Raw genomic sequence first — 25,481 nt, 5'->3', positions numbered from 1 at the left:
CATTATTTATTTCAAATTAGGTCATTCTTGCTCTTGTGAGCAGACAATATAAGTGTACAAATTATATCCTGTGAATTAACTTGCTATGCCTACTAAACGAATGATGCATTTTGCCAGAATTTCTCCTCATTCCGTGAAAATTGTCCACTGCATTTCCAAAACATTATGTGTTGCCATACCACATTGCTTCTGATCTAGAGCAACCTTCGTTAGTCTGTTACATTAGGTTAACTTAAGTTAACCTACTGCAAAGATATGATGGGCCAAAGCATTGAAATATTAAACACTCTTAAATTTTTGTGTGTCAGTGTATCCTATTCATTTCGAAAGGAAAACTCATTTTATTTCAATTGATTTCCTATAACTGCCAAATTCTCAAACTGCAGCCCTGACTCAAAACTGCACAGAGTTTTAAAGTTTAACACAAATGACACAGTTATGAACACAATCCAACATAAGCAGATATTCTGAAATTATGTTTGCATAATTACTCACAGATAAGACACATACCAAATATGCAGCCAGTTGGGTTGTCTGTAAACCCATCTTCACTTGACTGCAACATGTTTTTGTAAAGTTTTCGTATCAAAAAAGTTGATTTTCTACAACCTGCACAGGACTGTGCACAACGTGGTGACTCCAAGTTTTCACTTTAGTTAATTTTGTTGTACCTCCTGTTCTATATGGTGTAAATAAACATCTAAAGTAATTATTTATCACTTGAACCATCACAGTAACACCTGAATGACTAAACTATAATGAAACTGCAATAAACTACACTGAACACTGGGCCAAAATTCAAGCAACTGCTGTACACAACATGCACAACATGGCTTCTACCACCTGTCACTTTACATCTGTAGGGGGATGTCAGTAAACTGCTGAATTCCGCCTCGGGATCTTCACAGGTTAGCACTAGTATCACTGAGCACATTACTACCATAATTTAGCAAAAAGCTGTCCCAGTCGGTAAATAATTACGTTCTTAATTATGTTCTTAGGACATTACGGGTGAGAACTAAGGGTTAAAAAGACACTGGAACTACGACAATAGTGTCGGGAAATTATACAGTACAAATACATGGTATCCTACAAATGGATAATTGTCTGAATCAGCGCCACATGGAAATAGACCCAGCAACAACTTGCCTTGCTCCAAAACGCTGTAAAAGCCCATCCTCTCTATACCAATTTGCTTTAGGGTTTGACTTATGTTTACTGTTACTAGATGGACACTTAGACTACAATCAAGTGGATGGCTGGACTGCGAAATGAAAAATACCTCTCTTGCTATTAAATTCAGCGCATCCTCCTCAGCGGTCAAGCCATTTTTGTTAGGAGTTCTTTTGCGTCCTGGCCCTTGAGATCCCATCGGGCTGGCGGTCCTGTTTATTATCCAGACGATTTAAGGGTGAACAGGGAGATCTTTCATTGAACACCCTCTCTTTAAAACCGCTTCTTTGTGATCTTTACGAAAAACTGAACTAACGACGCCACAGAATGAGTTAGAGTTTCCAAGAGTGAGTCGCGGTTTGCAAGCAAACGTCGCACGACGTGGTATATTTCACGTTGTCTGGTTGTGGTAGCGACATCCGTCTTGGCTTCGCTTCCTGAGTTGTAGTTGTCTTTTGAAAACGCCAAAGGCAATGACGGAAAAAAACGCCGAGTTGTCGAGTAACCCCACTCACATACTTACTGCACACCTGTTTACCATAGTTCTAAAAAGAAAAAGATATCAAATGTTCTGTGTGCAGATTCTCTTAGTGTAACTTAATAGTGTAACTTAATTCTCTGCGCGTGTAGACTAGTTCTTCTCAAAATTCCGCTACTTATTCCTTCTTTTTACCAAGTTCGCATTGTTTAAACGCTGTTAAAGGTAATCCACTAAGGTTTGATCTGAAGTCATGTCGGGTTAAACTAAGACGAGCCGTGTCAGCCGGTTAGGGGTGGGTCATCCTGCACTCTCCACACCCTCTTAACTATTTTTGATGCTGGGAGCTTGATGCTAAAAACAGAAACACTACCGTGCACTCCTTAAAGTCATATGCATGTTGTTAAATACAATAACCGCATTTTAAATACACGTAGTAAACACGGACCACCATATATTAAATTAAATGGTAACATTAAAGCTACTTCGGCTCGGTAAAGTTGCTTTTATATTGTACTTTCGCAGGGTAATCGTCATTCTCTCCTTGATTTCTCATGAAATAGACGTTGAAAGTGATCAAACATACATTTTCCCAGTGCTGGGCAGACACAGATACAGCCTGATATATTTCAAAAATGTCCTTCGTTAAATTTCGATGTACATAAAAGTTCGGAAACGCAGATAACCGACGCCTTAGCCATTTAGGGACCGTCTAAAAAGTGCAACGTGGACGATTTTCTAGGTTTTTTCTCAGGAATTTAGCTTCGAAGGCAAAAACATCAGGGCCCGTACACATAAAGCTTCTCAGAGTAGGAGTGATGATCTAGGATCTGTTCCTGTCAGTAAAATCATACAAATGGGAATCTGATCCTACATCAGCACTCCTGCGCTCAGAAACTTCGTGAATACTGGCCCAGATCATTTGCAATAATGAGTGGCTTCCTTTAAGCCTACTATAAATCTCAGTTTTCACAAATGCCTCTTCGCTGCATTTTATAAGCTACTATTTTTTGCTTAAAAATTTCATGCCAAAACAGACAAAATCACCATTAAAGATAAAGATTGCCTGCTTATAAATTCAACATTCCCAAAAACATCCAGTGGTGGAATTTTGTTTTGAAAAAATATTAAAACATAAACAAAACAAAGGCTGTAGTTGTTGTCAAGTAGGAGGTATGATTTATTACAAGTGGAAAGCTTCAAAGTCTTACAACATGCAGTAATAAAATGTATTTAAAAAAAAACAAATCAGGTGTCAACACATTGAAGATGGTAGTAGATTGCTAGGCAGATGGATGACTCGCTGCGTTCAAGGGATTTTGGAAACTGTGAATTGCGCTTGAACTGCAGACAAAGTTGTATTTACAACTGGTAAACTTGCGATTCCAGATGATATACAAGTTTACTAGATGTAACCTATAACAAGACCTTTAACCTTTTACATGAGTAAAAATCACTAAACTTGCAGAGAATGTGTACAGATATATAACTAAAGCATTTCTGTTAGATCTGTCTGCTTTTTAACACAGCAGCAAAGATAAAGCAGTAAATGTATTCTCTAATCTTTATGCTTTTTTCTGTGTAGTAGGTGTATTTACATACCAGCACCCAAACTGAGAGAAGTATATTTATTAGGTAACCACCTGGTATATAGAACTTTCTGATGAGTGCTCAAATACAACATTACTACCAGTGAAATATTACATAAAAGTCCTATAGCATGAATATAGCCATAAATCAAATTATAAAAACTACTAAAATCAATAAAATGACATTTCAACAAATTTAAATTTGGATTTACTACAAGTGAAATATTATAAAAAGTCTTACAATATTGTTAAATACAATAAACACAGCAAGCTTAAGCTGAACACCTTAGACAAGACTGCATCAAGAACTGTCATTCATCTATGAGCAATATAACTACGTGGGATCAGGATTACGTATGTATGTAGTTACATTTAAAATGTGGATGTAGCTACAATATGTAGTTATGTCCACAATGTCAGTTAAAACTTTACCGTGCCAAAAGGAAGCCTTATGTTAACCGTGCCCAGAAAGCACCATCGAATGTTTTGGGCTCAGAGGCATCCAGGATGGATCATTACACAGTGGATGTATCGTGGTCAGATGAATCAGTATTTCAGGTCGTTTTTCAAAGAAATGAACGCTGTGTGCTCCGGACCACAGACGAAAAAGACCATGGTCCTTTTCCCAAGGACAATGCTGAGGCAAAATATGCTGCCTTAAAGACAACATCTTTTCCAGGGACATCCATGCCTAATTCAACAAGATTACAGAAAAATGTGTTGTATATGGTTCTATATAACACCAAAAAGGGTTCCTCTATTGTTACATGCTTGACAATGTCACAACAGAAGAACCTGATTTTCAAAAAGGTTCTACAGAGAACCATATACAACACATTTTCTATCAATCTGAAGACACATTTCATCATGGCTGCCTATCGGCAGCTGCACTCAAAAAAAATGATTTATGGCCATCATAAACATTAAACAAATATTTTATATAAAACTTTTTTTTAAAAACATAAAAATATACTTTACTCATTTATATTCATTAGAAGCAACCCAATTTGGATGAATCCAAACCTGATTTAATTGAATTAAATCTTATTAGGAAGCAGTGCACATGTGCAACAGTAACAGGAAACGCATCATCAACCAGGAAATTGCTTCAGCTGGCATGGTGGACATGAAATGGCTCTTTTTATTTTTACAATCTGCTGCCATCCTTTGTTATACAGTGCATCTGCAATGAAATAGTGATGCGCATTAACTTAATTTGTGTTTTTAATGTTTTTGACCATATATTAATGTTTCATTTTGCTTATTTTGAGAGATACTCTAGATAACACCAGCGAACTAGCTAGCTAGCATCCTTGCTAGGTCTGCTGTCATGTTAACGGGTACAAAAGGTAGATTAAATAAACAATGGTAGTGGCTTATTGTGAAGCATAGTATATAAAGATGTATTCCATTAATATTCAAATCAACAGTTCATGGTTTTTGTAACTGTAGGTGACCTCAACATATTAGCATGGCATGAAGTGACTGATAGCGTTAGCTAGCTAACTTGCATGATGGTTAGCATGAGAATTACCCCTCAATAGCAATGTTGTGTGCACATTAACATTTGCTTTAATTAGTAGTTAAGTTGCGAGTGAATAGAAATTCTAAACCAGGGAATTTGATCACAGCTGAAATTTATAAAGTTATGTTTAATTCTTTCACATCACACTTTAAAATTTATATGTGTCTTGTAATGTGCCTCAGCAAATACTGTTTAATACAGTTTGTACTACAATAAATGTTTCTGAATTAACATGTATTGTCATTTAATACATTTACACAGTCTAAGTAATTGTGCTGTGAATACAGAAGGTACTATTAACTCTTTAGAAATACATAAATGTTATATAAAAGAATTGCATAAATCCTACAAGTACTTCTAATTTAAATGTTATTTAATTTATTCAAGTTTATTGAACATAATGGAGAAACATAAATTATAATACAAATTTTTACATTGGATTTATGTATTTAAATTGAATGGAAAATTGACATGTAATTAAAAGTTTTAACTTTTAGGCTTAAATATTTTTTTGAGTGTATAACTAACTTGTTGCAATATAATTTTCTTGATTATCAGTCATTTTGAAAAATTATTTATTATTGTACCCATGCTATTGGGGTGGATTAGAGATTCTGGAGCCCCTTTGATGCACATTTCTAAATTAGTTGAGGCTTTCAGAGGTGTGCACTGCAAAAAATGTGAAATCAAGTTCATATATCCTTATATTTCTCAAATTGAGATTGTTAAAGTATTAGATAATTTCACTTATTAAATTAAGTCATGGTGGGACAAAATGTAATGAAATGCTGTTTAAGGTACTCCTAAAGGTAAGAAAACATGACGAAGTGCCCTATTAGGTACTCCTCTAATGGGGTGGCATGGAGTTTCAGCAAGGTGGCTGAAACTGTGTGAGTGGAGGAGTTGGGGGGTGGATGTTGAGAGGTTGGGAATTTGTTCTGCTGATCGATGACAGACAAACAGCTCTCCCCTTAAAGGCAAAGTTTGACAGATGTGAGGTTTTTGTGATGTGAAAGTGTAAACCTGGGACAGGGCGGGGGGTTGAGGGTCGGAGTAGTTGGTCACTTGTTCTGCCAGGGCAAATGTGAAAGTAGGAGTGAGGGGGTAGAGAGGTTTGCCAGGGGGCCACTGAGGGAGTTAGTGAATGGTTAAGTGTGGCTGTAAACCCCCCCACCCCACCTCTTGAAGGCACCATTGCCCTCTAGCGGATAAAATATGATGCAGTGCTGTAAAGGGTGTCTCTAAATGAGTGAAACTGTGGGGAATGGAGAAAATGTCACATGGTGCTATATAGGTGCCCTCACAATGGGATAAACTTCATGTTCCCTACAAGTCCCTTCTTAGATGCCCTTACAAGTGAGAAAACATGATGTGCCCTTGCAATGGAGAGAAAAAAAATCCCAGTGAATCCGTTAATAATCCGACTAATAGCTCAATCGGAATAGAATACGTCCATGTAAACACCTCAATCGGAATAGTCTAATCCGATTGAGGCCATTCGGAATACAATTTCTATCCGATTAAACGAGGTGGGTAAACTTCTAAATAATCCGTTAAATAGAAGAATAATAGCCATGTAAACGCCTGAATCCGATTACATTCCAATCGGAACGTGTAAGTATGTTCTGCGCATGTGCGTCGCGTCACGGCGAAAGTTTACACCGCTCAACATGGCGGAGCAGAAACTGGTCTGGACCTCACGTGATGTTCGCTGTCATGGTAACGTTTACTCTAAGCGCTACTCCACGCATGCGCGTCATTTTGCATCGGATTACTTGTAGTGAGCATGTAAACGAAGATTTTCCATCAGATTGTTGAATAGAGTGCATATAAACACCTCAGTCTAAATCTGTAATCGGATTGTATTCAATCGGATTGGCAAAAATCGTTGCATGTAAACATAGCCAATGTCTCCCCTACAACGTGTCCTCTGGGGCAAGCTTTCCCAAAGTGGGTGCTGAGACAACAGTCTAGGGGTGCTGCCAAATACTTTTATAAGTTTTGGAATTTACCTCACAAACCCTGCTTACATTCAAAACACACTGAATGGCTGCCAACAAATCTTTCCTGCTAGGCTAATATTCAGCTAGCAGTTTGATGTGATCTAATCGCATTGTCCCTGTTTTTTATTTTTCAGTGTACCTTTTTGGTTAGGTTACATTATGTTGGGTTAACTACTGATGGTAAAATACAAAGTAAATTGTTGCCAACGATGAGACAAAGTTTAAATTGCTCATTCCCAGTGTTATAAACTTACATCTGTAGACCAAATCAGAAACTTTGTAAACATGAACACTGGCCGTACCGCGTAGATAACGCATCCAGTCAGACTGAAACATAATATGGTCAATAACGGTAAAATATTGTTTGAGGCTGTAATGTCAAACGTTTGGGGGAGAAGTAGGGTCCCTATGCCTTTAAGAATTGCGAATGTGCCCCATTTTTCCTAAGAGAGAGAAACAGAGAGAGAAAATTAAAAAGTCCGTTGGAAAAACTTACTTTCTCCCCCAATTCTGCTTAGTTTATGCAAGGGTCAGTGCATGAAACCGCTAATAAATTCCACTGTGTTTTGGAGCTCCACCGTGCTTCCGTGTGATTTTGCTGCAGTGAAAGCACGCTAAAGTGACTGGGTATAGACCCTTTTCATACTCTGATGCTGTTAAGGGGAAATAGCGACAAAGTAGGTAAAAACACATTTGGTTACCCTGCCAGTCGTTTCAAAACATGGAAGTAAGGTGCTGAGCACTAATCAACAAATAAGTTTAAATCCGCGGTTGCAGTGCTTTGTCAGGTCAGGCTGCTTCTGCAAAAGCAGTAAACTGTTAGAATTTGAACTTCTGATGAGGTTGAGGTCGGCTTCCTTTTCAAATATTGTGTTCCACCTTTAGTGTTGCTGCAGTTACGTTCTGGCAACTGCATGCCATTTAAGTTGAACGAGAATCTAAAGATTCACTTCCTCATTGACATGTTCCTCTTTATCCCGGCCGACAGCATCGGTTCCAAGCCGTGTGGATGTTCTTGATAAAACAGACTCTTGAATCTTGAGCTTTTTAAAGTTATTCCAAAGGAAACGGCACCACCTCTAAGCATGAATCGATCCGAAGTAGTCTTGTAAACATTGCTCTTGGCAAAGTGATGGCTCTACCTTTGGAGTTGACTGGATCCATTTTGATCTTAATGTGTGCCTAGTTAAAATTTATTAAATCCCAGGTATGGCGCTGAGGAACACAGCAAAACACCTTAAAGCTTTGTTTGGGTTAGACAGGAATCGACATAACAGAAACCGACGGAAGTGAGAACTTGAAAAGGTGAAAAGTGTCTATTACCTCAGAGCACCTAGCCCTGACGCTGAGGCTTTTTACAGGAAAAAAGTTTCCCTCATCCCCACATACAGTCAGGAAAAAGGGTCAGAGAACGAGGTAACGCATATACCCAGCAACATACTGATTCAGCTTTCAGTTTTTTCTGTTTTCCAGCATTCAGAAGCTTTTAGAGCTACTAAAAGATTTTTGAAATGCAGTGAACGTATCATTAGCGTGGCGCTAATGTAACAGCTATGAGCATTATTAAAGATAAAAAGGTTACTTAAAAAGTTTTTTTTTCCATCATGGCATCATACTGCAGTGAAAACTAAAGGGGAAAGTATGTGAACAAATTTTAAGTTGCCTTGAAAAAAAGCCAGCTAATTACATCAAACAAAATACTTTGAAATATGAATAAGAGATGTATGTATACACCGATCAGGCATAACATTATGACCTTGTTTCTGTGCTCCTTATCCATTTTATCCACTTACTATATAGGTGCACTTTGTAGTTCTACAATTACAGACTGTAGTCCATCTGTTTCTCTGCATACTTTGTTATCCCCCTTTTACCCTGTTCTTCAGTGGTCAGGACCCCCATGGACCCTCACAGAGCAGGTACCATTTGAGCGGTGGATCATTCTCAGCACTGCAGTAGTACTGACGTGGTGGTGGTGTGTTAGTGTGTGTTGTGCTGGTCTGAGAGGATCAGACACAGCAGTGCTGCTGGAGTTTTTAAACACCTCAGTGTCACTGCTGGACTGAGAATAATCCACCAACCAAACCTATCCAGCCAATAGCGTCCTGTGGCAGTGTCCTGTGACCACTGATGAAGGACTAGAGGATGACCAACACAAACTGTGCAGCAGCAGATGAGCTATCGTCTCTGACTTTACATCTACAAGGTAGGAGTGTCTAATAGAGTGGACAGTGAGTGGACACAGTGTTTAAAAGCTCCAGCAGCACTGCTGTGTCTGATCCACTCATACCAGCACAACACACACTAACACACCACCACCACGTCAGTGTTACTGCAGTGCTGAGAACGATCCACCACCCAAATGGTACCTGCTCTGTGAGGGTGAAGAACAGGGTAAAAGGGGGCTAACAAAGTATGCAGAGAAACAGATGGACTCCACAAGTGGAATGATGGCCGCTACGCAGGTAGTCTAAAACCCTGCATTTAAAACCTGAGGAGTAATGAGTATCTTAACCAGTTATTTTGAGCTGAGCTCTGCACACATATTCAAGCAAGTGTTTCACAGAGCCATGAACCTGAAAATGACAATTAAAGAATATACCTAGATCTAAAATCTTACTCTGGGGTGAAGCCAGCAATGTGTATCATCATGTTGACTAATATGGTCACTGTTCTGAGACATTACAAGTTTTTCTTTAGTGCTTACGCAGATTAAGTATTCATAATTGGTATGTTTTACACCTACCATTAAAATTCATCTTAAATGGGGTCTGTGACAACTAATGCGTGCTTACACGGGGCATAGAGGCATACTATTAAAAGTGTTAAACACAAGATGGCCAGTGATTTATTCACATACAAGACATGTTCACATTTACTTTTAGTTTTTGTTAGTACACAGACAGCTAAAATGGCTATTTAGTAAGCTCAACATGGAACCTGCTTTACCATATCTAAATGAGCAAATGGCTATATTCCTCAGTGTGTTGTTGTAAGTAATTAGCTAATATGGTTACCTGCTTGCGTCCATCGACCTTTGACATGGCTTTTAATGAGAAATAGACCACTGTAGTCGTGCCTCATTCTGTAGTCCACGTTATGCCCATATTAGGAACTCCAGGTCTAAGCTCCATTTCTCTATGGCCAGAATGAATAGGGTTTTCAAAAAATCGCCTCTATCGCACTCTGTGTTAAATAAAAATGTTCAGAACCTGATACGTTTTGTTCTGTGTACATTTTTCTCCTGAATACCGCTGGATCCTCTGAATTATGAGGTCGTTAAAGAGCTATAATACTAATATTGCTACATGCGAGCTAAAGCTACTGCGCATCAATTTGATGTCACTAAGCTACATGAAACTAAGGCGGGCTGTGGCGGTGCTTTGACGAGCTGTGCTACCTTAACGAAATCTTCTACAGTAGCACATATTCACAGGTACACCCGTAAATAAAACCTCTAGGTATGATATTTTGATAGGCTAAAACTCCTTATCAAAATTACTACCCGTGTTAAAACTACGAGGCTGAATTTAGCTTCTTTTTTCACAGCTTCTTGTTTAAATATTCCCGTTCCACATTAAATGGTGCAGCAGCTGTGACTAGCTATCACAAACATTAGCAAACGAGACAAAATACTGATCTGTCGGTTCTGTGAAACAGCAAAAATAAGTTAATGTTACTATGTTAAGCGGAAATAGAGAAACCTCCTCATATCATGCCTTTCCACCCTCCATGAAGCTGAAGTCAGCTTCTTTTTCGCCGGCTGCTTATTCGACTTTTCCCGTTCCACCTTAAATGGTGCAGCATTCCAGAACGTGACTGAAAAAAGGTGGAACGGGAAAAGTCGAACAAAAAGCTGGCAAATTTCCTGGGAAAATGTCCTCAGAAAAAACTGTTACCAGCATTAAAATAAAAATTAGGATATTCTGAGAGCCGAAATCAGTTTATCAGGGGGTGATAACCTGCTTAAGGAGGCTGTCAGTCTAATGACGTGAATTCGGTGCGCAGTAGCTTTAGCTCATATGTAGCAATATTCATATTTCAACTCTTTAACAACCTCGTAATTCGGAGGATCCAGTGTTATTCGAGAGAAGAATGTTCACAACACAAATTGTATCGGGTTTTGAACATTTTTATTTACCACTGGATGCGATAGAGGCGATTTTTCGAAAACCCTATTCATTCTGCCCATAGAGAAATGGGGCTTAGACCCAGAGTTCCTGATATGGGCATAACAACATGGCACCGACTACAAAATGACGACGACTACAGTGGTCTATTACCCGATTACCTGAAGTGGAGACACTTCCCAAAGCTGACAACAGGAAAAAAAAATTAAAAACTAACTTTAGCTACGCTCTCTTGTACAACTTACAAGCCTGCTAAATTAGCTAGGTAGCTACACTACAGGTTAATATTACCGCTAGCCTAATATTAAAACACACAGTTAACACATAAAAAACTAAATACTGATTGTAAATTACATACTGTATACACAGGTAACATAAAAAGTATTTTAGCTGTGTAGTTGTTAGTCTTGCTTGTGTGCAATTTCACTTGTTACTTACGGTCAACAATTGACGTCTTAATTCGCATGGTGAGCGCCAAACAAACTGAACATGCTAAAGATAGCTGTAATCTGGGACATGTGAACGCATTTGCATGCCTCTTAGTGTAACGTCCAGCTCATTGGTACTGCCCATTTGAAGCTGGCTCCACTCAGACCATTTTTTTCCAGCAATGGTGGATCGTGGAACTTCTCAATAGTTCCCGGAAGTTAGCGGCAAATACTAGCGCAGCCGAATTGCATCAGAATAGACCATTTGTGATGCACTTTTTAATGGCAAGACATTTATAGAATCAGTTTGTATAAAATCAGCTGATCTGAATCAAATTAACATGTATATTAAAGCATATTAGTGGATTATACCGAACTAAATTAGTAGTTTTAGGTAACATTAACAGATAACAGATTAGGCTAGGATATTGAGTGAGGTTAGCAACACATAACATTAACAATAAACAGCCTATCAATTGTAAATTCCCTGCTCTTAATGCCATTTAATCCACTGTTGTTAAATTAGAGAAAAGGACTTCTAAACGTGATATTTCATGGGGTGGGGTGGGAGTTTTTTCTAATATTAGTTAAATATAACACAGGGGCATGACCTTGTAGAATGGTGGTGGAGGAGGTGAAGTGAGGATAACGTTATCTATTTTGGAGTACGAGCTAACGCACACAGTAAAAAGAAAGAGAGCTATTTTCGTGATACATCACTATTGATATGGATTTAGAGTGCATACTGGAGACTTTAAAGAATAAACAAATATATGACATATGGATTAAGTGTTTGTGGTCTGTTGACTATTACCTGTCCATATTCTGTTGCAGTTGATTTTGGATTGCTTTAAAGAACCACAGGGGATTTATCTGAGACTAAAGACTCCCTACAATAAGACAGCACCCTTACTCTGCACCCTGAGTCTCAACTTCTTTGGTTTTTGAATTCTTTACCTGTTTCTTATTTTTAATAAACAAAACATTGAGCTTCCCAATGGTGTGGTCTTTGAGAAATGTACAAATGCAAGGTCACATTTTTGTTGTTGTTGTAATCTTTAGTAATGGTAAGTAATTTAGTAATTGCTCCTGCCGACTTGAGCCAGCAATTGTTTTCTACTCTCCGTGTCAGTGAGGAAACCATACATTCTTACTGCTTTCTCCGAGTGATAAAAGCATCTCCATGCAGCAGAGCGAACTGGGGACTATATGCTAGGACAACACAGAGAAAAGGACATACACAAACTGCTTGATATGGTATTCATGTTTGAGTTTTTTTATAGCTTTATTTGATGAATTCCTTGCAGTAAATAAGTGCATAGTAAAAAAAGCAAGATACATAAAATATGTTTATATGTGTGCAAACAAATATAAATAGATGTGTGACTGGATGTGATGTGTTTTAATGTACCCTTTTAAATAACAGATTTCTGTGCATGCAAGCCAAACAGAATTTTTTGGCTCCTTCTCCTTCTGTCCTTTCTGAAAGTCATATAATTTACATTCAGTCATGAAGTCATTGGGCCCTGGGATTACTGAAACCACCATGAATTAAAGATATGTTCATGTTAGATGTCTAAATATATCAATTAGCAATAGGATATTACTGATCTTAACTACCATACTAGTTTAGAACATAATACCTAAAATACTAAAAATTCAAAGCAATAAACAATGGCAACACACTTTGTAACCATGACATCTTTAACCTAACATGTCAAGAAGGCAAGTAACGATAGCTGTTTAATCCTCAAATCGAATTTTACTTATATAGAATAAGACAGATGACTTCTTTGGTTGACAGGTTTGAAGTGTAAAAATCACCACCAGTTGAGGTCAATAAATGACTATGTAATAATTCCAACCATGTTTGAAAGTTATTGGTAAGGGCGAGAACAGCGGTGCTGTGACGCAAACAGGAAATCTGCCATAGAGCAGACCATCTCTTATTAAAGGATTCATACAATAACATAACTTAAAACAACCAACAGCCAGTGGTGTGTTTACACGTTAAATAAATCATAATCAACATGTAATTCCAAAGTCCTTTATTCTTTCTTGTTTTTTATATTTTTTAAAGAAGTGCCATATTCCTTACACTCACAGAGGAAATGTGTAAAGTTTGGCTTATAATCAGACCATCTCTTCTTATGTAAATGTTATTTACCCACAATAATTAAGTATTGTCCAAAAATCTAATCTGTCCATAGCAAAATAAATAACTTCTGAAACATCCAGTGTAATACAGTGTCCAGTCTTTCTTCTTACAAAGTTTTCCACATCAATCCAAAACACTTTAGTATAAGTACACTGGTAAAACAGATGGATAATTGTTTCCTTTTCCAAACCACAAAAGGTACAGGAATATTCATTAATAATTTTAAATCTCTCTAAAACACTTTTAACAGGGTATGTGTTGTGTAAAATTTTAAATGTCATTTCCTTTATTTTATTATTCATACAATGTTTATCACAAATTGTCCATGCTTTATTCTAATTTATGTTCCCAAATACTAAAGACCAATATGGTTGTTCATAAATTCTTTCATTAGATATTACTTTCCTAATATATTTGTTTGTACATTTATATTTAAGGATATCAGTGTCCCCAATAAAAAGACCATTCTCTAAAACATCCATATCACTATTTGCTGAACCCTTAAGAAGCTGTAACATTTGTTATGGTATAGCATCAAAAACTATAGCATATTCTTTGGTTGTGACTGGCACTCCAAATTTATTAAGAAATTCATTATATGTCAACAAAAGGCCATCAGCATTCAAAGGTTGTTTCACTGATATAACACTATTATCAAACCATTTTTAAAAAAGAGAGACTTATTCTTAAAATGGATATTCCTATCATTCCAAATAATACCTTTGTGAGGGGAAAAATTATGCTTATAAGCCAGTGTCCAAGCTAGTAGAGCCTGTTTATGAAATTTGGACAGTTTAACGGGTGATTTTTCAATTTTATAGTCACATCTCAGCAAGAATTCTATACCACCCATCATATTAAACAAATACTTTGGAAATGTATTCCATGTATTACTTTTTCTTGAATGAACCTAATAAGCCAGGTTTGAATGTATTATTTAAGGTTTCATAACTTAAACTTCTAAACCACCATTACTTTTATTATTACATAAAACATCCTTTTTTAAATAATGGGGTCTATTCTTCCATATGAAGTTGAATAACATTTTATCTAACTCTTGGCACATGTTACGGGGGCATATCTAATGTTTAAGATATTGTCACAACCAAGAGCTATCTCTCTGGACATTTTTAAGTAACTCTAACAGTATCTATACTATTGCCCTAATAGTTATTATCTGTAATCTAATATCTTCAAAGAGTATTAAAAGAATAAAAAAATATCAACAAAAATGAAAAAGGATAAAAAGGAATGCAAAAAGACTTCAGCTGCTGAGTTCTTGTGGAATGAAGGAAAAGGCCTTCGCTTTATTGAGCATCAAATGGCAAGATGGTTCCCGGTCAAGCACAATGCAAAGGACATCTCAAAACATCCCTTTTTTATTTCCCTCTTGGGCGATGAGGTGATCTCACCACCCCAGTTACATATTTCCATACCATTTTAATCCCCATCATGTCCTTAAACCTTTTCTGGGAGCCTTTAAAACCAAACGCATATAATGTCTTTTTTTAAAACCCACTCTGGTCTGACTCTTAACAGATTGTTCTCCCCTTACAGGGCCCTCTTGCGCAGCTCTCCATAGGACATCTCACACAACCCTCCATATATGTACAAGAGTGAACCTTTGTTTTTGGTAGCTACTATAGCTACAATAGAGTTATAACTTTCGCACAAGGAACTTTTGAAACTATTTGATTGATTTGAGTTTCAATAGTTGAGAAAAGTATAATATTGTGTGGCTTATAAACAGACTGTCTCATTTCACTTCAGCCTTTGCGGGTCTACGCAGCCTTAAAAGGACACGCCTTCATAGACCGCATCCTTCGAATGATGCTGCCCCTGAATTGGGATACACTGACTGACTTTGCCAGGTATTGCTACTGTTCACAGAGCTACTGAGCGGTCCTTTGTACATTCTGGTTTGTTTTTCTTGTGTATTGACTTTTTGCCTGTTGATTTCGACTCTGCTTTCTGCTTTTTCCCTTTAACTAGGTTATGTTGGTGTGTTTTTGGTTTTGGACTGTTTTGGAACTGACTCTGTCCCGTTACATGTGTAAACAATAGTTATTATGTATGTGCTTAGGCCTATACATAAATAGTGTCTCCAAATAAACACACTGATTTGTCTAGTTAGTGACAGAGTGTGTTTTTTTAACACGTCTCTTTTTAGAGACGTAATAAAATACCATCCTCAACACCTTTTTTACTTTAGCCTGATGCTTATTGATAGCTTCACATGATCACACCTATCGCTCCATGTATCATAGCATAGATGTTTTATCAATTTTCATTCCATGGACAAATTCTGTTGTTGCCAAGCAATGTTAACCTGCCTGCAAAAGAAATGCAGTGCCTGCATGTGTAACTCTTATTTTAACTTAAGGAGATTGTGGTAAAACACATAATCATGCAGTTTTGTTAATAAACACGACTTTGTAAAACTAGTTCTATGTCTATGTAAAAATGGCATTAAAACAAAATCAAAAAAAGTAACACATTTAGTTCCAACCACAAAATTAAATTTTTTCCAGAAACTCAAAGGGATCATGTTTGATCCCAAGAAAAAAGGAAATATGAACTGTTGCACACGTTCCTGTTTGTCCTTGCATCCACACTCAAGTTTAATGCTGTCAGATGTGTTAGGTTACTTGCTGCTAATATCCTATCCCTAACAGCAAGAGGATAGTGGGCCACTGTTGGTCCTCTCATGACAGAGCTGACGGTCCACTGGCATTTTGCTCAGTGTTTTCTGGCGGCCCACTGGTGGCTAAGCAGAGTATTACACAAAATTCCACTTCCAATTCCATTTTAATCTAGCACAGCGTCAGCAACAACATTTTCTATAAAATCATTTTATATCAGGCCTAGTCATTATTTTTTCTCTCTAAGTTTGATTGTAATATTTGTCTAAGTTTATTTTCCACAATAAAAGTCTGTGTGTATTTAAAATCTGTTTCCACATTGCGGCCACTTTTATTACCGGCCGCCATTGAGCAGCCACATAGCGGCAACTTTTATTAGAGGCCACCTTTGAGCAGCCACATCGCGACCACTTTCATTAGTGAATCAGTGAGTGAGTTTGTATCTTTTGAAATGAATTGGTGCTCCAGTATCTTGATTGTAAATGTTGGTAAATGGACCTTTAACTGGACAAAAGCAAGTGTTGTGGATATTGATGATACACTGTGAAAATGTAGTTTGACGATATCTTGTTTATTTGCCATAAATTTTGTATGAGTGTCTTATGTAATGCAAAGTACAATGCAAAACACAGAAGTCAGTACCATTCATTCAGTTCATGTATATTTAGTTACATCTTTAACCTTTATTAAAATTACATGCAATTGAAAAATATAATAACAAATACAAATAAATGCATTTTAAATATATATATTTAAGAAATACATTTTTGGCCATTTTCATATATTGCAAAAATATATTTCAGAAATATATTTGAAATATATATATTTTCTCCTTATGGGAGACTAATCTTAATATTGCTGTAACTCCCTGATAGGCTGATGTTTTAGGATTTTCCATGGGCTGCAGCGCTGTGCATTTTTTCCTGTTTACTTTGTAAAAAGTTATAGCCTTCAATGCTTGTAGGATGCAACTTGTTAAGGAATGTAGCGGGTTCCAGTAATTCCTTATCTCCTAAAATCCCCAAACACTAAGCGCTACAGCCCATGGCAAATTCCTTTAGATAGTGACCTGACAGCTACCATGAAATATGCCCCAGGAGAAGTGGCTAGTGTCAGGTGCAGAGCCGGCCACTAATAACACTGCCGGCAAAGTGGCGTCCGCTAATAAAAGTGGCCGCAAAGTGGCCGCAATGTGGCTGCTCAATGATTTCCGCTAATAAAAGTGGGTGCGAAGTGGCCGCGATGTGGATGATCAATAGCGTCCGATAAAAAGTGGCCGTGGTGTGACTGTGATGCGGCTGCTCAATGGCGCCCACTAATAAAAGTGGCTGCGATGTGAATGATCAATGGCATCCGCTAATAAAAGTGGCCGCGAAGTGGCCGCGATGTGGATGATCAATGGCGTCCGCTTATAAAAGTAGCCGTGATGTGGCTGCTCTGTGGCATCTGCTAATAAAAGTGGCCGCGATGTGGTTCCTCAGTGGTGCCTCCTAATAAAAGTGGCCACGATGTGGCTGCTCAGTCCCGTCTGCTAATAAAAGTGGCCGCGATGTGGCTGCTCAATGGCGTCCGCTAATAAAAGTGGCCACGATGTGGCTGCTCAATAGCGTCCCCTAATAAAAGTGGCTGCGATGTGGATGATCAATAGCGTCCGCTAATAAAAGTGGCCGTGGTGTGACTGTGATGCGGCTGCTCAATGGCGCCCACTAATAAAAGTGGCTGCGATGTGAATGATCAATGGCATCCGCTAATAAAAGTGGCCGCGAAGTGGCCGCGATGTGGATGATCAATGGCGTCCGCTTATAAAAGTAGCCGTGATGTGGCTGCTCTGTGGCGTCTGCTAATAAAAGTGGCCGCGATGTGGTTCCTCAGTGGTGCCTGCTAATAAAAGTGGCCGCGATGTGGCTGCTCAGTCCCGTCTACTAATAAAAGTGGCCGCGATGTGGCTGCTCAATGGCGTCCGCTAATAAAAGTGGCCGCGATGTGGCTGCTCAATAGTGTTCCCTAATAAAAGTGGCCGTGATGTGGATGATCAATGGTGTCTGCTAATAAAAGTGGCCGTGATGTGGCTTCTCAGTGGCGTCCGCTAATAAAAGTGGCTGCGATTTGGCTGCTCAGTGGCGTCTGCTAATAAAAGTGGCCGCGATGTGGCTGCTCAGTGGCGTCCGCTAATAAAAGTGGCCGCGAATGTGGCTGCTCAGTGGCGCCCGCTAATAAAAGTGGCCGTGATGTGGATGCTCAATGGCGTCTGCTAATAAAAGTGGCCGCGAAGTGGCCCCTCAATAGCGGCCGCTAATAAAACCGGCATGCAGAGATCCAACCCCCTCTCTTAAATCAGCCACAACTTCCTTATACCTCAACTGATTTTCACCAAATGTGTTTTGATATAATCCTCAGACGTAGATCTCTCTGCTCTCAGTAGCTTTTGTTTCTTTCATAAATGATCATGTTAATTAGCCGTCCGGATCAGCAGAAAAATATTCAGTCTGCACCTGACATTAAAAACCGAGTTAGTGGGAGCTCTGGTAGAAACACAATCTCACACATATCAGCAAATCCATCAATGTGTGAATAACTTCTAATCTTAATACACATAAAAATAAAATACCGCCAAAAAAAAACACAGTAAGAAGGACGAACCTAAAGTTGGCTTTCAAATCGCCAGCTTCTTGTTCGAATTTTCCCGTTCCACCTTAAATAGTGCAGCAGTCACTTTCTGCCTGAAGCTGCACCATTTAAGGTGGAAAGGGAAAATTCAAACAAGAAGCTGGCTGATGCACCATTTAAGGTGGAAAAGGAAAATTCGAACAAGAAACTGGCAAATAAGAAGCTAACTTCGGGTTCGTGTAAGGTGCTAACGTTTATCTAATATGATTATACACGGATTGTTTAATGCTATAACTTACCTAGCTACAAAGCATTAGCCATCATTGTAAATAAATAACTACTACATAAAGTTAAGATCCCCTGAATAGACTATTCAGTGAAATAAGCTTAATATAAAACCAGAAGCAAAACAATCACACCAACAGGTTCTTTGTGCACCAACCACACGGCCATATCTGTACATCATACAAACAATATGCATCACACAAGCATGAGCGTGGATCGCTGCGTTCCCTCCGTTATATAATCCTATCCCGCTTTCTGATATTATATATTCTTGAAATAGTAACATTTTGGACAGTATCATTCTTAAACTGCCGCTCTGTAATGGTACTAAATCCAGTCCAGCAGCGATGTTGAGCGCCCCAAAGTGGCGACGCCGTTGACGTGCTTGACTGGACCCAACGCGGCATCTATGTATGTTTATCTATGGAGAGAACGGAGATGACGCGACTCTACATGGCTCTGGCTCCGGTCTGCAGAGAAACCCTACTCTTCCAGACCGGCAGGTGGCGATAATGCGTTCGACTGCTGGTTTGCCAGCTGCCAGCAAACTGTAAGGAATAAGAAAAAGACTCAAGTCGGACGCTTCCAGGACGGTACGGAGTGAGCATGGCATATTGTGCAAAGATCGGACCCTCTATTTTAAGCAGCGACCTTTCACAACTCGGAGCAGAATGCAAACGAATGATGGAGTGTGGTGCTGACTTTCTGCACCTTGACGTTATGGATGGGTAAGTGATGAAGTTTATATTTCTTGCCAGTTCAATTAGCTTGTGATCTAACAGTGCTAACGGTGACGGTGAAGGTACAGGTGAAAAATGCAAACGGCCGGCAAAGCTGCTTTTATTTCTTCAGTTTCTAATGGAATAAAGGTGCAAAAAATGATCACACCGACATTTTCACATTCCTGAGAACACAGAGAACTAAATACAACCAAATATAGTTAAAAAATGTCCTTCGGTAAATTTTACTGAACATAAAAACTCGGAACAAACGCCGACTCGTTAGTCTTTTAGGGAGCGTCTAAAAGGTGGACAACTTGTAGAATTGTGAAGGTTTACATTTTAACACGTTATAAGTTGTGGCTGTAGTGGTTGTTTAGGGTGAAATGTCTAATACCATGGATACTTTAATAAATTACATTTTTCAATCAACAATTAACAAAGTAACCTTTTAGCACTTTGAGATTAAGCCCTTATTAGTCCCACAAGAGGGAAATTTCACCTCCGCAATCTAACCCATCCATGCAGTGAGACATCACATACACACTAGTGAACACACTAGGGGACAGTGGGCAGCCCTATCCACAGCACCCGGGCTAGGTGCCTCAGTGGATTGAACCGGCAACCTGGCGTCTGGTTGCAGAGAAAGATCCACCTTTCATGTAAAAGGGCCATTCAGCTTGCTGGTAATGTCGTGAGCCTGAAAAGCCCCATTATTGCGGAGATCCGTGCAAGTGCAGTAGCAAGAACAGTCTGAAAAATCGTTTTTTTTCAAAAGCGCATTACTGTACTACTGCAATACTGTACCACTGTACTAACTGATAATACTATTATCAGTTATTTGAAACTGAAATGGTAATTTGACCTTCGGTTTAAAGGAGTTTGGTCTCTCCCTAGTCAAAGAGTTAGGAGCCTGGTCTTGAATGACTAGAAATAATTGCCTGGTGGCATTGCAAAGATGACCACTTAGTGGACAGACTTTCAAGTCAAAGTTTATTTATATAGCGCTTTTTAAAACAGGTGTTGTCACAAAGCAGCTTTACAGAAATATCTGGGTCCAGATTGGGTGGCGAGGAAAAACTCCGTAAGAGCGAGAGGAACCAAGACTCAAAAGGGGAACCCATCCTCCTCTGGTCAACACCGGATAGCAAACAGCATTAGTATAAAATATTAGAATACAAAATGGGGAAAACAGGCGGGGCAATGGTTAATTAGATAGTTTAATTTATGCAGCAGCCTGTAAGGACCTTTCTTGTAAGGACTTTGTTTCCAATCATACAAGACCAGTCTCCTTTCTGTTTGAATGTTGAGAGACATAAAAACAGGAGACTGAGACAAAATTAGCATTTCAGAAACATATACTAATGTAGCATCAAACATTCTCCACCCTTCAAGTTCCCTTTTAGGAATTATATTTGTCCTTTGGTGCCACTTCAATAAGTGAAATAAGAAGACGGGTCATATCAGGATTAATAGAATTCTTATAGAGATAAACAATTTTTTTGTAAGGTTGACTGCTAACATATGTGATAGCAAAGATAAATTAAATGGAGTGTTAAAGCTGGAATGATAAAATTTAAACATATGTACATGAAACTATACTATATATAATAAAACAGTAATATCCACAAAAACACGAAAGAAAAAATACACATTTGCAAAAGTTGGTGGAAAAAGGAACAAACATGGTGGGTTGAAACCATTCACAGTGTTTTGTGGGATATGTAGTTCCTTCTGACATTAAATAGGTAAAGTGCACAATCTTGTACCTTTTATCTTTTTGTGTGTTTTTTAAATCCTTTTTTTGCTCTTATTGAACCTTTATAATATCATGATTTATCTGCTAGCTTACTGGTTTGGTTGAGTGCCTAAAAACTTGTATTTAAAGGGTTTTTGGAAATGTCTATGGAGAACATAAATGGGATTTTAAGTTCCAGAACCAGTGCAGCTGAAAAAGTGGGTGGTTACTGGTTAGCTCTGTTGTAGGGCTCTCTGGCATGTGTGAATTGGAATATCTTATATCTTTGAAGGATATCTGGATGCAAAAAAATCACTGTCATTACAGAATACATTAACTTTTTCATTGAAACTACTACACCAGTCAAACTTGCACTGCAAAATGTACGCCTCTCTCTTGAAAAGGATAGTCTAATAGACTACAGAAGGGTGCTTTATGCAGCATTTTAAACCTTCAGTCTGTCCTCTCTGACTGAAAGTAATAAAAACAATATTAAATTGTTATATAACACAGTTCCAAAATTAAAGTAGGTAAAGTGCTGTTCTGGAACTGTCCTTGCACTTTTGTCAGCCCTCTAACTGCTACACTGATCTGTTAGAGAGATCAGAGATCTTCTACAGTGTCGCCCAAAGAGTAACTTAACTTCAAACTTAATATACAGGTGCCACACCTTCAGCTTCAGGAAAGTAAAGTCATACTGAACATTCAAATGGGGGTGCCAGTATTGCAAGGAAATATCTGTATACATGCACCACCATCACACTGTGGTCACATTTTTAAGCATTGGAGAATGGTGCTACTTTTATTTGCCGAGAGATTTAATTCAAATCTGCAGGCTGAGGAGCCTCGTTGTTAAGAGCAGTGATGACGGAACAGATGAAATAACCTCATACACACAGCGCCAGAATGACACCATTATGTTAGAGGCACAAACCGTAGAAATAGAACAAGTGCTTCCCTGTGCTAGGATTGAACTGTGAATCTTAAAAATGTGATTAAATGGACTGTAAATCAAACATTAGGATTGTTCTCACACGCAGAATTGTGTTATAAGCATGCAATGCAGTAATGACTTCTGTCACAACAAATATGTTTAGTAACTAAAGAAAAATATAGAAATAAATAACAAAAAAGTTATTCATTCTTATGTGCCCATATATAATGTATATACACCGATCGGGCATAACATTATGACCACCTCCTTCTTTCTACGCTCATTGTCCATTTTATTAGCTCCATTTACTATATAGGTGTACTTTGTAGTTCTACAATTACAGACTGTAGTCCATCTGTTTCTCTGCATACTTTGTTATCCCCCTTTTACCCTGTTCTTCAGTGGTCAGGACCCCCATGGACCCTCACAGAGCAGGTAGTATTTGGGTGGTGGATCATTCTCAGAACTGCAGTAACACTGACATGGTGGTGGTGTGTTAGTGTGTGTTGTGCTGGTATGAGTGGATCAGACAAAGTAGTGCTGCTGGAGTTTTTAAACACTGTCTACTCACTGTCCACTCTATTAGACACTCCTACCTTGTCAGTCCACCTTGTAGATGTAAAGCCAGAGACGATAGCTCATCTGCTGCTGCACAGTTTGTGTTGGTCATCCTCTAGTCCTTCATCAGTGGTCACAGGACGCTGCCCACAGGATGCTGTTGACTGGATATTTTTGGTTGGTGGATTATTCTCAGTCCAGCAGTGACACTGAGGTGTTTTAAAACTCCAGCAGCACTGCTGTGTCTGATCCACTCAGATTAGCACAACACATACTAACACACCACCACCACATCAGTGCTACTGCAGTGCTGAGAATGATCCACCACCCAAATAGTACCTGCTCTGTGAGGGTCCATGGGGGGTCCTGACCACTGAAGGACAGAGTAAAAGGGGGCTAAAAAAGTATGCAGAGAAACAGATGGACTATAGTCTGTAATTGTAGAACTACGAAGTGCACCTATATAGTAAGTGGAGCTGATAAAACGGACAAGGAAGTGGTCGTAATGTTATGCCTGATCGGTGTGTGTGTGTGTGTGTGTGTGTGTGTGTGTGTGTGTTTGTGTGTGTAGGGTTTCTTAGCCTTTATGAAAAAAAGCTTGCAGTTCGGATGTAAGGAGTGGTTAGTATTTCTTTTCTTTCCATGTTGCACAATAGTGAATAGTGCTTTTGTAATTTTGCTTGCTAAATTTGCTTAAAAGAAAGGCTAGTAGGATTTCTGTTTACATGTCCAAAAAAAATCTGCTTTGTAATAATATTAATAATATTGCAACAATATTGCTTTTCACGTCGGCATTATGACATCCAACAGCTTTATGAAATATTGCGTTTTATGTTGATATTGTACAGCCCTATTCAGAAACTTGCAAATCAAGTTTGTCCTTGGTATGGTTTGGCAGTTCTAGCTGTGTGTTTAACAAACCATTAGTCATTCTTCATGATCCATGTGGTCAGTCAGGCGATATTGATTAGAATGTGTACGTCTGGGTTGTTTTGGGTCCAAGTGATTTCACACTAAAGACAGGTGTGGGTCACATTCAAATAGAATTTAATATTAAACAATAAGACTTGAAATGTAAGCATAGCTAACATGAAAATTTGTTGGAACATGACTTTACAGAAATAACAACTGGAAAAATATGCATAATTTTGTAATCCTTCAAAATGTGATTTTCAAAAGAATTTGAATGCTTTTACTATACTGTGAGTACATGTAACTGAAATAATGTATCTTGTTACAGTTCATGTAAAATTCCATATTGTAACATGTCATTCATGTAGTGTTAAACAGAAAACTGGTCCCCAAGGATGGCATTCTAGAATTACAGGGTTAGCACCGCTGGCCAGATGTCACTAGGACCGTATGTGCTTATAGCAAATCACAAACAAGTAATTCATCAAACACTCTGTACTCTGTGTTTATCTGAAGGCATTTTGTTCCAAACATCACATTTGGCCATCCCATGGTGGAATGTCTACGGAATGCTGTGGGTCCAGTTCCTTTCTTTGGTAAGTTTCAGTTTAAAATTAATTTATATAATGCATTCTCATAGGAGTATAACATTGTGAATCAAAACTTGATCGCAAGTGTTCAGTTTGAGCCTTCAAAAATATGAGACAAGACAATGATTTTCACCGGCTTTTTCCCTTTCACCAAACAAAATAATGCATTTTCATCATCTGCAGAAGCACAACGAAAGCACCAAGAAATACGTTATTCAATTTAAATCTGATGGCCACTAGTGTCAGTGTATTGACTGAGTTGGATATTGTGTTCCCTTAGGCCAAACTCTCTCTGTCTCTCTATCTCTCTTTCTCTCTCTACAGTTTGGTCTGTCTGTCTATATTTCCCTCTACATCTTTCTCTCTTTCTCTCTCTACAATTTGGTCTGTCTGTCTATATTTCCCTCTACATCTATCTGTCTGTCTGTCTGTCTGTCTGTCTGTCTATCTATCTATCTATCTATCTATTTATTTGTCTGTCTACAGCTCACTATTTATATATCTATCCATCTGTCGATCTAAATTGTCTGTCTGTCTGTCTGTCTATCTATCTATCTATCTATCTATCTAGACACAAACGTGTGTGTGTATATGCGTGTGTGTGTGTGTGTGTGTGTGTGTGTGTGTGTGTGTGTATAGGCATAACATTATGACCACCTCCTTGTTTCTGTGCTCATTGTCGATTTAATCAGCTCCTCTTACTATATAGGTGCACTTTGTAGTTCTACAATTACAGACTGTAGTCCATCTGTTTCTCTGCATACTTTGTTATCCCCCTTTTACCCTGTTCTTCAGTGGTCAGGACCCCCATGGACCCTCACAGAGCAGGTACCATTTGAGTGGTGGATCATTCTCAGCACTGCAGTAGCACTGACGTGGTGGTGGTGTGTTAGTGTGTGTTGTGCTGGTATGAGTGGATCAGACACAGCAGTGCTGCTGGAGTTTAACACTGTGTCCACTCACTGTCCACTCTATTAGACACTCCTACCTTGTCAGTCCACCTTATAGATGT

General features: G+C 38.5%; 2 protein-coding genes across 22 annotated transcripts in view; one reads left to right on the top strand and one right to left on the bottom strand.

Moving 5' to 3' along the window:
• Window positions 1-1,977, bottom strand: part of lrrfip1a (leucine rich repeat (in FLII) interacting protein 1a) — an 82,640-nt gene extending 80,663 nt beyond the window's left edge. For 9 of the 21 annotated variants that reach the window (XM_036567351.1, XM_036566764.1, XM_036567103.1 and 6 more), the window contains exon 1: window positions 1,283-1,974. In XM_036567351.1, the coding sequence (XP_036423244.1) occupies window positions 1,283-1,372 (90 nt within the window). In that variant the 5' untranslated portion in view covers window positions 1,373-1,974. Of the gene's footprint in view, window positions 1-1,282 lie in introns of all 21 variants that reach the window. The other 12 variants (XM_036567189.1, XM_036567023.1, XM_036566683.1 and 9 more) reach the window with 6 other exon arrangements.
• A 17,585-nt stretch (window positions 1,978-19,562) lies between these two features.
• The window catches only part of rpe (ribulose-5-phosphate-3-epimerase), a 72,270-nt gene continuing 66,351 nt past the window's right edge, over window positions 19,563-25,481 (top strand). The window contains exons 1-2 of the mRNA XM_036566556.1: window positions 19,563-19,746; window positions 24,396-24,475. Of these exons, the coding sequence (XP_036422449.1) occupies window positions 19,625-19,746; window positions 24,396-24,475 (202 nt within the window). The 5' untranslated portion in view covers window positions 19,563-19,624. The remainder of the gene's footprint in view (window positions 19,747-24,395; window positions 24,476-25,481) is intronic.

Source organism: Colossoma macropomum, unplaced genomic scaffold, assembly GCF_904425465.1.
Source record: "Colossoma macropomum unplaced genomic scaffold, Colossoma_macropomum, whole genome shotgun sequence".
Lineage (NCBI taxonomy): Eukaryota > Metazoa > Chordata > Actinopteri > Characiformes > Serrasalmidae > Colossoma > Colossoma macropomum.
This window is presented reverse-complemented; position numbering and strand designations above follow the sequence as displayed.